This window comes from Mixophyes fleayi, chromosome 2 (assembly GCF_038048845.1).
Source record: "Mixophyes fleayi isolate aMixFle1 chromosome 2, aMixFle1.hap1, whole genome shotgun sequence".
NCBI classification, from domain to species: Eukaryota; Metazoa; Chordata; class Amphibia; order Anura; family Limnodynastidae; genus Mixophyes; species Mixophyes fleayi.
The window spans coordinates 171,375,457-171,388,634 of NC_134403.1; the positions used below are offsets into that span (position 1 = coordinate 171,375,457).

At 40.9% G+C, this 13,178-nt stretch overlaps 1 protein-coding gene across 2 annotated transcripts in view; it reads left to right on the forward strand.

Moving 5' to 3' along the window:
* CLIP2 (CAP-Gly domain containing linker protein 2) overlaps positions 1 to 7,047 on the forward strand; it is a 124,955-nt gene extending 117,908 nt beyond the window's left edge. For both annotated transcript variants that reach the window (XM_075194989.1, XM_075194990.1), the window contains 2 exons: positions 3,864 to 3,926; positions 5,850 to 7,047. In XM_075194989.1, coding sequence (XP_075051090.1) covers positions 3,864 to 3,926; positions 5,850 to 5,861 — 75 coding nt within the window. In that variant the 3' untranslated portion in view covers positions 5,862 to 7,047. The remainder of the gene's footprint in view (positions 1 to 3,863; positions 3,927 to 5,849) is intronic.
* The last annotated feature ends 6,131 nt before the right edge of the window (positions 7,048 to 13,178 follow it).

A 13,178-nucleotide genomic window follows, 5' to 3' on the forward strand; every position in this document is an offset into this window, starting at 1 on the left:
ATCAACAAGTGCAACCTTCAAAAGTGCAGCACATTACCCTAAATTTACAAAATGAAAACCATCCCAAAAACATGCTCGGCATACCCACATCACTCATCCCAAAATGCCCCCACATGCCCCTCATTTGCTCCAAAATTCCACCACATGCCACTCAGATCTGCTACATTGTCCAAAATAGCCACATATGCACTCAGACTCATACTTACTCTCTGATCCCTCATGTGCTCCAAAACTACCCTACATGCTCCTCAGACCTCCGCATATGCCTCCAGATCTTCCGACAAACTTCTTTTATGCCTCTCAGACATTATATCTTTCCACATGCCCCACAGACCTCCTCATGTGCCCCTTACATGCCCTCAGATCTCCACATATGCCCAACAATCTCACAATATGCCCATTACATGCCCCTCAGATCTCCCTATATGCCATCAGATCTCATCATGTGTCCCTTACATGCCCATCAGTCTCTTTCCATGCACTCAAGTCTCCACATATGCCCATTAAATGTCCATCAGTCCTCCCCACATTCTGTTTACATGCCCCACAAACCTCCCCACATGCTACTTAAATGCACATCAGACCTCCCCACATGCCCTTTCCATGTCCATCAGACCTCCCCACATGCCCTTTCCATGTCCATCAGACCTCCACACATGCCAGATCCTAACTTACCAAATCCTTCAGACTGTCAATGAACTTCATTGCAGGCTTGACTGTAGTATGTCTTCCTCAGCAGCAAGATGAGTGTGATGTCACTGTTCTCTCCTTGTAAACTGCGGTCAGACGGGTCCCGGCTGTGCTCTCACACTCAAGCTACTCAATTGATGATGTCACTTAGTGTCACCCCCCTTCTTTCCTTACACTCTGCGTAGCAGAGCTGGATTAGGGCTCTGGGGGCCCGGGGCACTTAAGACATGGAGGCCCTATGATGCAACATGGTTATCATTTTAGCCAAATGTTTAAATACACATGCAGTACTGTGTGCACTACTGTTAGGTGCACGTAGCTCTGCCATCATGAGTAGTACAGTGTGAAGCAGACATTCCTCCCAGCTGTCGTTGCAGTCGGACCAAATTCTTACTAAGTGAGACAGTCACCCAATCACCTCACCTTAAATTAATAGGCCTTACTATTAAATTATATAGCCCCACCATCAACCCACAAATAAATAAATAGCACCCACCTTTAAATAATTAGCTCCGACCCACAGTCCACCATTAAATTAATGGCCTACCTCCCACCCAAATTACAGTAGAGACCCTACCAATAAATAGCCCCACCAATAAATTAAATTGTCCCACTATCATCACACATATACATTGGCACCCATTAAATTATTAGCCCTCACCTACATTCCACCATTAAATTAATAGTCTACCGCCCTCTCTCATTATTTTAACACCCCTCCCACTCACTTCCTTTACACATTATAATAAGACCAACTCATTTTACTCACACATTATATTAAGACCCCCCTCCTCCCTTCCCTCACACATTATATTAACATAAACCCCCCTTCCTCTTTCCCTCACACTTATTTTATTCCAGCCGCACTGGGTAGGAGAGGTGGATCTGCACACATGGGACAGCACTTATCATGTGGTGCGCGTCCCATGTGACAACTGTCTCTAATTGGGATAGGAGGAGGCCACACACAGGGGATGGGAGGGAGGAACAGATCGTAAGATTCACGGCTAAATGAAGGGGAGGGGCAAACAACCAACTACAACACTATCCCCCACTGGCACATGGTCTGAGGCCTCTAATAGAGGGGGACTGGGGCACATGCCACCGGTGTCGCCCCTCCCTAATCAGACTCTGGTGCGTGGCCAGTGTTGAGTGAGCAGGTCTTTGCTGCTTGTCAAAGGTGTCCGCAGCATGTCAGATGCGGACACAATCATGCTGATGAAGCAGATCACTCACAAAAGGTAATCCAACCGATGGTAATCCACTTTGAGAGAGGGGGGCAGGGTTTATGGATGAGCAGAGACATACGCCCTGTACCTCTTTGATGGCGACCCTGCATGTATGTTTCTGTATTAGATATAAATCTTAATGACTTGCTCCCCATTGTTATAGTCTACCCACTGTCTTGTACCTGAACACATATGTATTTTTAATTACCCTGCCTATTGCAGATCTACCTGTACTATTGAAGTCTTACATCTACTGACTATTTGTCTGTAATAGTTATTTGCCTTGTGTAATGCAGGTCTGCTTTGTGGGCTTACTCAATGGTTTTCAGCTGGATAAATTGAGTGACTTATTGATTGATTGATGTCTACAAATACATGGCAACTGATGGGTAACTTAATAATACAGAAGCAGAAGGGGCGTTGTGCCTCTAGTCAAAAGACAGCTGGATTTTAAGTAATTGAACTCCTACAATGTTGAAAATAAGAGGGGAACCAAGGAAAAAACCTCTGACACAAGTTTATGCTGTTTTGATAACAGTGTTAGAAATATAAACCTATGACATGCATATATAAATCTTATATACTGTTCCTGAAATATGCAGCTGACTCACAGAAATAATAACATCATTCTATTTCCCATAAGACTTTCTATTTCCCATCCGTAATTTACAAACCTTTGTGACTCAGCTTCCTCAGTTTAATCATACTTGCCAACTCTCGGAAACAAGTTTCCGGGAGAGGGGGCGTGGCGGGAGGGGGCGGGACGAGGCCAAACGTGTCATTTTGGTCCCCCCCCCCCCCGCGAAAATGTAATTTACGTCGCGGGGGCGGGGCCAAAATGACGCGATTGGCCTCGTCCCGCCCCCTCCCGCCCTCCAAAATGGCGTCAATCACTGAGAATCGCGTCATTTGACGCGATTCTCTGTGAAATCCAGGATGCGGGAGAAATGCCAACGAGCCCGGGAGACTGAACCGAATTTCGGGAGTCTCACGGACATTCCGGGAGAGTTGGCAAGTATGAGTTTAATATGTATAGAAATGCATTCTGTCTAGTCACACTGTTTTCAATTTAGCTTAATGGAACCAACCATTATATTTATCCAGGACATTATATTTATCTTATGGGCCGAGCTTGCAAAGTATTATGAATAACTATATTTGTAGTTAAAATAATGTCAACAAAATATCACTTTGATCCAGCAGTCCACATACAATAAATCTATGTGCCATGTTATGTTTGTTGGGGAATTCTCCAGAAAATGCATAGGGTGGAAAAGAGATCGCACTAAAGTTCAACCTACTTCCACTTTAGGATCAACTCTTTTATTCATTTAAATAGTTCCATTTTTTTCTCCTTAGTTACTGCTCAGTGTATCCCTATGCCACCAGCTTGGCCCACAGATCCATACACTTTCCTGCTCAAAAATAGGCAGAATAAGGCTTGAATGAGGCACTTTACTACAAAATAAAACATATATAACAATATAGAACTGCATAAAAATATACAAGCCATGATGAACTAACCTTGTGATGTGGTTTTGACAATATTACAGTGGTTATTAAAATGGTTAAATCCATCTGAATTATACCTATGAAATTGACTCTAATTTGCATTAGACAACAGCTACGTTTTTGTGCACATTCAGTGTCACTAAACTTATCACCAAATCTCACAACCACTCACTGTTTAGCCTCTTGCTGCATTTTTTACCTGACTTGCTGCTGTCATTCATTTTACATTTTACAATTGCTTACAGCTGTTAGACAATCCAATGTTGATGATTTTTCATCTGTATTATTTAAGAAAAGAAATATATATATATATCTGTCCTATTCACCTGTGTGGATTTTTATATGTTTAATTATTGGTTCTCATAACTTCTGACTTTAGGCTAATATGTTCAAAAACATCTACCTAAGACATTTATTATTTCTTTATGACAGGTGGCTGGAAACTCAGGGTCTACCAACGGTATACATCAGCAAGACAAACCACTTAAACAAGAGGTATTGTATATCAAAATGACACTTTAAGGTTGCTATACATGTGCAAGTTGAAAATACTGTACACACAAAACTGGATTAAGGCATGTGTATCCACATTCAAAAGTGCAGATATATTTATAGTAGGCATAGGGTTCAATACAGCAGAGGCTCTGAACCATAACAAAAACATGTGCCTCTCATTTAGCTGTATATTCATGTACTCACATAGCACAGTGAGGGGCAACATGAAAGAGGTGGAGGGCCGTCTGTTGCCCACCACTGATGTAGAAGTTAGTGAGAATAAACAGAATGTATATGTAGTTCAAAATGCTGTGATTTCTATAATTGAGTAACTAGGGTGTAACTGTAACTAGGGTACTGTATAGTTCAGTGATGACTAACCTGTGACACTCCAGGTGTTTTAAAACTACAAGCCCCAGCATGCTTTGCCAGTAGATAACTAGCGGATAGCTGGCAAAGCATGCTGGGGCTTGCAGTTTCACAACACCTGGAGTGTCACAGGTTAGCCATCACTAGTATAGTTAGTTATTGTTTTGTTGTAGAGCAGATCTTGTGAGCAGGGCCATGCATACCGGGCACCCTGTTGGTGATTTACACATTACAATTAAATGATCTAATTTCCAGGCAGCCACTTTGTTCCCCAATTAGTTTATAGGGCACTTTTCTAGTATGCCCCATATGACTGTCATTGGAAGGGCCCCCAAAGTGACATATATATTATATTTATATTAGTTTGGTCCCCAAAAATCTGGGGATCCATTATGTGTAGGCAGTCCATATACAACACTGATGTCAGCCCTGCAGACAGGAGATTATATCTACGTCTGTACTAATATTTGAAAGCCAAATTGCACAATATTATACTTCATCTTCCTACATTTACAGTTTCACCAACAACAATGTCAATTCTAGAATTTCAGAATTTTCTAGTTTTTTTTACAGTTATCTTTAACTTAAATTGTATTTAAAATCACAGATTAATGCATCAATCTGAATATAACTGAGAAGTACAAAGTCAAAAGGGACATGGCCTTGCTACAAATAGTGGATCGGGTGTTGTTTGGATGGATTGGACTCATGGTGAGGTGTACATATACACCTAGACATGTCCGTGCCCACCATGATAAATTACAGTGAGCTCGCACTGCCATACATATAAACCAAGTGCTCTTTACTTTACTCTGATAGTGTACCTCCTGTCAGTTCTAACTGCATTATATAAACAATTGGTCTAGATTGGATGAAACCAGCCCTGATAAATAACAGCAAGTTGTTTAGCAGGCAGCTTACATCTATAAAAAACACTCTTACTACTACATTGATATGTTTACACTGATGCAGACATTTTCAGCATTCTTCTGTTGTTGTTTCTGTTGTTGTTATCATCATTACATTACCATATTTCTGTATTGTACTTTGTGTTTTTTGTGTCCAATGCACATTATTTGTCTGATGACGCGAATCACGTCATAAAGGCCTTGTCCAATCACAAGAAAGAGAAGCAGGATTAGAGAGGGTGGCTTATGGGAATTTGAGAGAACTCTCTGAAATTCACAATTTTATGGACATTCAGGGAGAGTAGAATGTATGTTGGGAGGTGTACATGGGAGCCTTCTGCTATGGGCGTCCAAATCCACTTTTGCAAAAGTTCAGGTTAGATTTACGCACTTTGTGGGGGAGAACCTACATAACCACACAGCATTAAAACAGAGACAAGAGTGTAAAAGGAACTGTACTGCTGTATGCATTTTCCTCAAATAATTCCCTTCTTATGTAAATATGTTAACCGGTGCTTGAATTCATACATTGTAAGGTGTGTATATTTGGCCTGGCTGATTATATTCTTTGATATTGGTCCTTTGTTATTAATACTTCATGTTGTGTAATATTTGAAAATATTGATCAATGTTTTCTTTATTTTAGGAAAACCATTGATGTCCACAAGAAAGCATAATGAATATGTACATTCATACTATGGACAGGAATCATTTCTGTAGTGGGACTGACATTTTAGAAACAAAACATATGCAGTATTCCCATGCGAATAGGAGTGAACAGTGTTGATTTTTATCGTTACATTCTCCCAGGACAATCATTTGGAAGTCACCCCTCTGCACTGCGAAAAGCTATTGGCTAAAAGGCCAGGACCCATTTTGACCCGATTTAGAATCTTGCAATGACCTTTACAAAGCTAGATAATGTTACACAAGCTATCTGGACCTTCAGATGATCAGCCCTGAAGTGACTTTCCCACCACAATGATTCTCTTCCTGTTGAGACTTGAGATTATATAAACTGTTTGCTGACATTTGTAATTTAAACACTATGGACAAACGTGAACACACTATCCTCAGCTTGGCTATGACCGATAAAGTGTTGCAAAGGATGAGTTTAATAAGGTTGTATTTACTAACAGCAGGAACATACTCACCAGCCACTGCACCTGAGTGGGTGTTAAGGTGTCCTCCTACATGACCAGGATGTTTACCCTTCAATGATCGGCCTTTTACACATGGGCCATAATTCATCATGCATACTGTTTATTAATGCGAGCCAGTGTTTAATTAAAGAGGTACATATATTTCTTTTTTTATTGTAAATATCCTATTTCATTGGTATAATGGCCACTGTTTAATCATAATCTGCAAAACGCTTCCCAGTGTATGTTAAAGTCAAGTTTATTCATGAATAACTAGACAAATGCGACCAGTTAACTAGTATAATGAATTTATGCCTAATAATACTAATTATGTTGCTGATTAATAATTGACAGCTTTTAAGGTACTTTGTGTTAACTTATGTAATTGAGTTTTTAACATAAGTCTTAATGATTTTATGTAGCATAAGTAACTTTTGATCAAGAATATTTTACGTTAGATAAATTCCAGCGTTCAAAACGTGAAAATGTAATATATGCCTTTTTAAATAAATGTAATTCCTTATTTATCTTAGCACAGCAACAACCTGCATTGCCTTACATGTAAATGCCTTGTTCTTCTGGTCAATAGTTGTAAACAAGACTTTTATTAACTCAGGAGAAAATGTCATTTGCCATCTAGCTATGTCTTATGGTTGTTAAGCCATCCAGTAAACTATCTCACAATGTTGAGGCAGGAATTTCCCACTGGTTGTCATATCATTTTCAGTAATTTATTGACTCATTAGCAAACCAGACCGCGACCAATTACAAGCTCTGCATCAATAATCCCTTATGGGCTATAGACTTTTTTTTTTTCTGGGCACTGTAACTCGAACATTATTAGCATTCTTAGAATATTGTGCGGAGCCACGGCACACAGTTTGGGAACCACTGGCTTAAACGGTAAATCCACTTTGAAGAAAAATCTAGGTATATGTATTTTAAAAACTGTCATTTATATACAGAATTGGTTTTATCTATTCTCCTTTATGTGTATCAAATTGGTCCCCTAACCTCACTCTCACACATTTACAAATTCCTTTTAAATGGTTAATTTATATCACATTCTGCCCCAGCCCATCTCTCTGTTACTTAAATAATTCATTATTGATCTTGGTTCCAACAGAGAATAAAATTGGACACCAAATGGCATAAATACAATTCTAAATTAACATTTTACTAATACCAGATCTAAAAAAGCTATTGTTTAAGCATAAGCAAAATCAGTGCAAATGCCCAAGGTGCTTTAAATGCCAAATATGCTTTTTGCCTGGTTCAATAGAGTCCAAGATGTGAACTGTGAAGAATAATGATAATGCAATTGGGTCAGTCTTTTTGTTAAGCGATTGTCAAAACAGAAATACTGTTAATACATGTTATGCCTTACATTTGTCAGTCACTCGAAGATTGCGCGAGCAAACAGATGAAATGGTCTGGCATGTATAGCATTATTCTTTTATGAAGAGAGTCCGCGTACAGAGTTTAGGGATGAAACAAAACCTGTTTTTTCTTACACGATGGGAACACGTTATATTTCAATTTTGTACAGAGCTACTTTTCCATTTTACATAGTATTTATTGTTGCATCATGATTGTAGCCTTTGTATGGACACAAGAAAATAACTGATTTAGGTGAAAAGGTCTAAGGGCTAGATTTACTAAACAGCGGGTTTGAAAACGTGGAGATGTTGCCTATAGCAACCAGTCAGATTCTCTCTGTCATTTATTTAGTACATTCTACAAAATGACAGCTAGAATCTGATTGGTTGCTATAGGCAACATCTCCACTTTTTCAAACCTGCAGTTTAGTAAATCTAGCCCTAAAATCCTTGCAGAGCATTTGTTTTTCCTTCGGTGATACATCAAGAACGAGGCAAAGAAATCACTGCAACATGTAATTGCTTTTTTCTTTAAGATTGTTGTAAAAAAAGCTACATTTAAGTTTGATAATTTCTGTGCCATCTGTACTATAACTCAGCACAAAGTATTTGTGACATTTTACAATCTGACATAAACGTTAACATTTTAGCAAAATCTTCATACATTCAAGAACTTGTATTTCTGTTATGGGATGCTATTTTAATATTTTACTCACAAATACAGAAACGTGTACAACCACGGCTGACAAAACTTACAATTACATCTAGCACTACATACCATTGAGTCGGGTCATACTAAAATCAAATATTGCTGGCTGCTACAGCTGCGCACACTAATGCCTTTTACCAAGGTGGGTTTGGTTATAGTCAGCATACCTGTGCAAAAACTAACATGGATCTTCTGTTCCATCCTGATATACGGTCTGCAACGCCGTACATGAACTTTGAGTAGTATACAATACACGCACAGCAACAATCCATAATTTATTACATATCAAATTATTCAACTAAACATAATTATACAAAGACCAGACATCTACTAATTAACAGGTTACACAAAATTTTAGTGAGTAAGAGTGATGGTACTGGACAACGCGAAGTGGGTCTAGGTTCACAAAAACAGGGCTTAGGAAGCAAGCCTAGAGGTACAGAGGGTGATGCATTAGTAGAAGGAGGACACGAGGAAGAAGGGCCCTGCTCTTGAGAGTTTACATCCTAAAGGGAAGGGGAAGACAGAAATAGGGTTTAACTTAGTGGGGGAGTGGAGTGATAGCAGAGGCAAAGGAGTTAGGGAGGATAGGCTTGAATAAAGAAATTAGCTGTAAGAGCACTATTGAAGCCTTGGCGAGTAGAGGCTAATAGGCATGGGAGGTCATTCCACATTTGAGGATCCGCCTGGATGAAGTCCTAGAGATGAGAGTGGGAAGAGGTATTCATTGTGATAGTGGGGTCATTGGCAGAGCTGACGGGGTAAAAATGAGTGTAGGTAGATAGTTTGGAAATGTAGAGGGATGGTGGATTGAATGAGAGTTTTGTAAGTGAGAGTGAGGAGTTTAAATTTAATTCTGTAAGTCACAGGGAGTTAGTGTAGTGGCTGGCAGAGAGGGACAGCAGAGCAATGGGAGATAAAAATAAGGAAGGCAACAGAGTTAAGGATACACTGAAGAGGGGCAAAGAGGAAGTTGGCTAGACCAGAGATTACTCTCCTAGTAATCTAGGAGAGTGATTATAAGGGTTTTAGTAGCTTGGATATATTTCAGAGGTGGAAGCAGCAGGTTTTGGAGAGGGACTGAATGTGAGGTTTAAATGAGAGGGCGGAATCGAGCATGACCCTTAGGTAGGGACAGAGAAGAGTGTAGTGTTATCAGCAGAACGAGAGAAGGGGGGAAAGTGAGAGAGCCCTGAAGAGTATGAAGACAGTGATTTTTAGTCTTGGAAATTTTGAGTTTACGAAAGTACTGGGACATCCAAGTTTCAATAGCTGAGAGACAGCAGGAGACAAGAAAGATAAGGGAGGGGGAGTGGTCAGGGGAGAAAAGATTGATTTGGGTGTCATAAGCATAAAGGTGATATTGGAGACCAAAAGTGCTAATGAGTTCACTAAGGGAAGATGTGTACAGAGAGAAGAGCAGGGGGCCAAAAGCAGATACTTGGTTACCTATAGATTGGAGAGTTGTTAGTGACTTTAGCAAGGGCATTTTCAGTGGAGTGGAGGGAGCGAAATCCAGACTGAAGTGGGTCAAAGATGGAGTGAGAGGAGAGAAAGGAAGTGAGACAGTTGTAAACAATACATTCTAGAAGTTTGAAGGTAAAGGGAAGGAGAGAGATAGAGTGGTAAGTAGAGATGCTGGGTCAAGTGGCATTCTTTTGAGTATGAGTGAGATGAGCATGTTTAAAGGAGACGGGGAAGAGAGGAATAGATTGAGGAGGCAAGGTCTTGAAAGAGGGCATGGATTAGAACACAGGGTTCAAGGTGGCAAGTGGATGGGGTGAGGAGGTGTCCATCCGCAGATAGAGTGAAGAAGGAGAAAGTGGTTGAGCTAGCGAGGAGTTGTGGGAGTGCGGAGAGGGGTGGTTGGTAGAGATAGCATCCCAACAGGAGGGTTGAATGAGGGACTAGGCAGGTAGGGAGAGGGGAGGGGGTGGGGAAAGGAGGAACTGATGGGAGGAGATGTCATGACATATGGACTCAATTTTAGAAATGAAGTGGGTAGCAAATTCGGGAGTAGAGAGCTAGGAGGTTATGAGGGAGTTGAAGATGACAAATAGACATTGGGTTGGAGGAGTGGGAGGAAATGGGAGTCTTTAATTAAGACTGTTTAGAAAGTGATAATGCAGAACTGTATGAGGAGAGAATGAGCCTGAAGTGAAGGAATTTAGCATGAGAGCACGCTTTCCTTCAAAGCCATTCTGCACTATTTTTGAAGATATCGGGTAAGTGCTATGGTTGAATCGGGGATTGACGAATTCTGATAGTGACAGCCAGGGAAACAGAGTCTATGGCAGTGGTATGGTCTGATTGTAGAAGGAGACAGCCTGATTGGGGCAAGAAAGGGTTGTGATGGGGGAGTGGAGTGAGACCAGGAAGGAGGAGAATGTGGTAGGATTAATAACATCCAGGTGTATTTGGTGAGAGTACTTTTAGGGGAGAGGGAAAGTGGAAGGTTTCGGGAAATGTTAAAGGAGGAGGAGATGGTGGTTAGAGAGGGAAAAGTAAACTGTTGATGTCAGAGAGAGTACAGAAGTACGAAAAGACCACATGTGGGAAAAGGGAGTGGCCATTGCTGTGGGATGGAGAGAAGGTCCATTGAAAGAAGGTGAGGGAGGAGGAGAGGGAGAAAAGTTTTGAAGCAGGAGGGTAGCATAGGTATATTTACATCCCCCATTATGAGGTCAGAGGAGAGAAAGTGATGAAGCCAAATTGAGAAGTGATCTAGGAATTTAGAAATATGACCAGGAGTACAGTAGATATCGACCACACAGAGGTGGGCCAGGTGGAAGAGGTTGATGGAATTGACCTTGAAGGAGGAGAAAAAGAGGGAGGGTTCAGGGAGAATAACTGAAAAATTGCAGTGGGGGGGGGGGGAGAATTCCAACACCACCACCTTGCTGGCACCCAGGTCTGGAGGTGTGGGAGGAGGACAAGCCCCCAAAAGAGAGCGCAGTGGGAGAGGTGGTGTCATCAAGGGATAGCCATGTTTGCGTAAAGCATGCAGGATGAAGAAGCTGGAGAGTGGAGAGTTCATGGATGGCGGACAATTTTTTACATACTGACCTGACATTCCAGAGCACACAGGATAGAGGGAGAAAGGTAAGATGAGAGATGGATGAGGCAAAAGGGGGTAGGAAGGTTTGGCAAGGGGAACATAAGGAAGGAGGGAGAGGACAAAACATTATAAGGCTAGAACTAAGCCTGAGATTGTCAATTGAAAGTATGACTGAGTAAAAAGGGCAATGAAAGGGTAGAGATATGGTGATTGCGATAAAGGATAAAGCGGGTGGATGGAGAAAGTTAGCAGGAAAGAAAAGTGGTTGAAAATAGTTAAATGAAAGTAGCTAAAAGAGAAGTGTTGAGGCAAAGGTGAGTAAAACAGTAAGGTGTGACAGTGACAAAGCAGTAATATGACTGAGTGATAATGAGGCACAGCTAGGTTAAGGTAGAGCAGAATGGTGGCAATGTAAACAAACAGAACCAAGCAGAAAAACAGCAACAATGCAATAGTAAGGCAAAATCTATGTAATATTTGGATATGGAACTCGCGCTCTACTCTTTTTTTTTTTTAGGTAGCAAGAGCGGCTCAACTAAAAAAGGAATCCCTTCCTATGTTAATAAAATTGGTAAGAAGTGAGCGCTCAATTGCTCCTTTTGGGGATCAGTGGTCAGTGGTCTGGAGAGCTAAATCTTAAGTGGATTGACTAAATGAATACTAAGTGTATAAAATTTCGACCAACATAAATTAATAATACTAAATTCTAATATTCAACATATGGATACAATGCTAACAGATAAAAACATGTATTTAATAAAATGACATAACATGTGTGCCGGCCACAGCGTGAGTGACATATGACAATGTTTTAAAACAATCAAATCATAGATAGAGGACACTAAAACAAAATCCAATAATGCATGACACAAAACTAATGTCCACCAATTGTCCAAATGCGAGGTCCAATATCAATGGTAGTAAATCCCAGAGGGAGTGTAGTAGACGGTGAGCGGGTATTCGCGAGTCCTCGGACTCGATATGCTTAAAGCCCAGACGGACCTGATCAAATAAGTCTTACTTGGAAAAACGTTGATCCTCGGTGAGATATCCTAGATTGGTAAGGAAGACTGTGACCATGCAGCGATGACCATATGGGTAATGTACCCAGCGGCGTGTATCGATAAGCGGCGTGCGTTCCACAGTGAGATGCACAGATGGACTTCCGGACTTCCGGTTTGACGTCACTAAGGGGTGTGTCCCAACGCGTTTCATTTGCTACAGCAAATTTCCTCAGGGGATCGTGATGTCCATAGAAGATATGGGTTTATATAGTGCTCGTAATCGTCAGCAGACTTTGAGGACAGCAATTGAGACCGTATAACTTGATTGTAAATTATTACCATACAAATCTGCACACAGCTTTTAAAGGCAAGTCTTTCCCAAGCACTAGCAGCCATGGGAGATCTATGTATCACACAAATGTTATGGAAGAGCAAAACAATGGTGATAATGAAACAGCACTAGGCTAAGCAAACCTACGGCACTACTACTACTATGGTAGAGCAATGCAGTAAGAGGCAAAACAGTGCTGTAACAGAGTTTAAATGGCGGCCTGAAGCATGAAGGTATCTGGAGGTTGGAGGTAGACAGGACAGAAGCAGAGGGTAGTTGTGATATGAATGGATTAATAGGAACTGGAAGGAATCCTGTGCAGCTGCTGGGGGCATTGTGAGGAAGCAGAGAG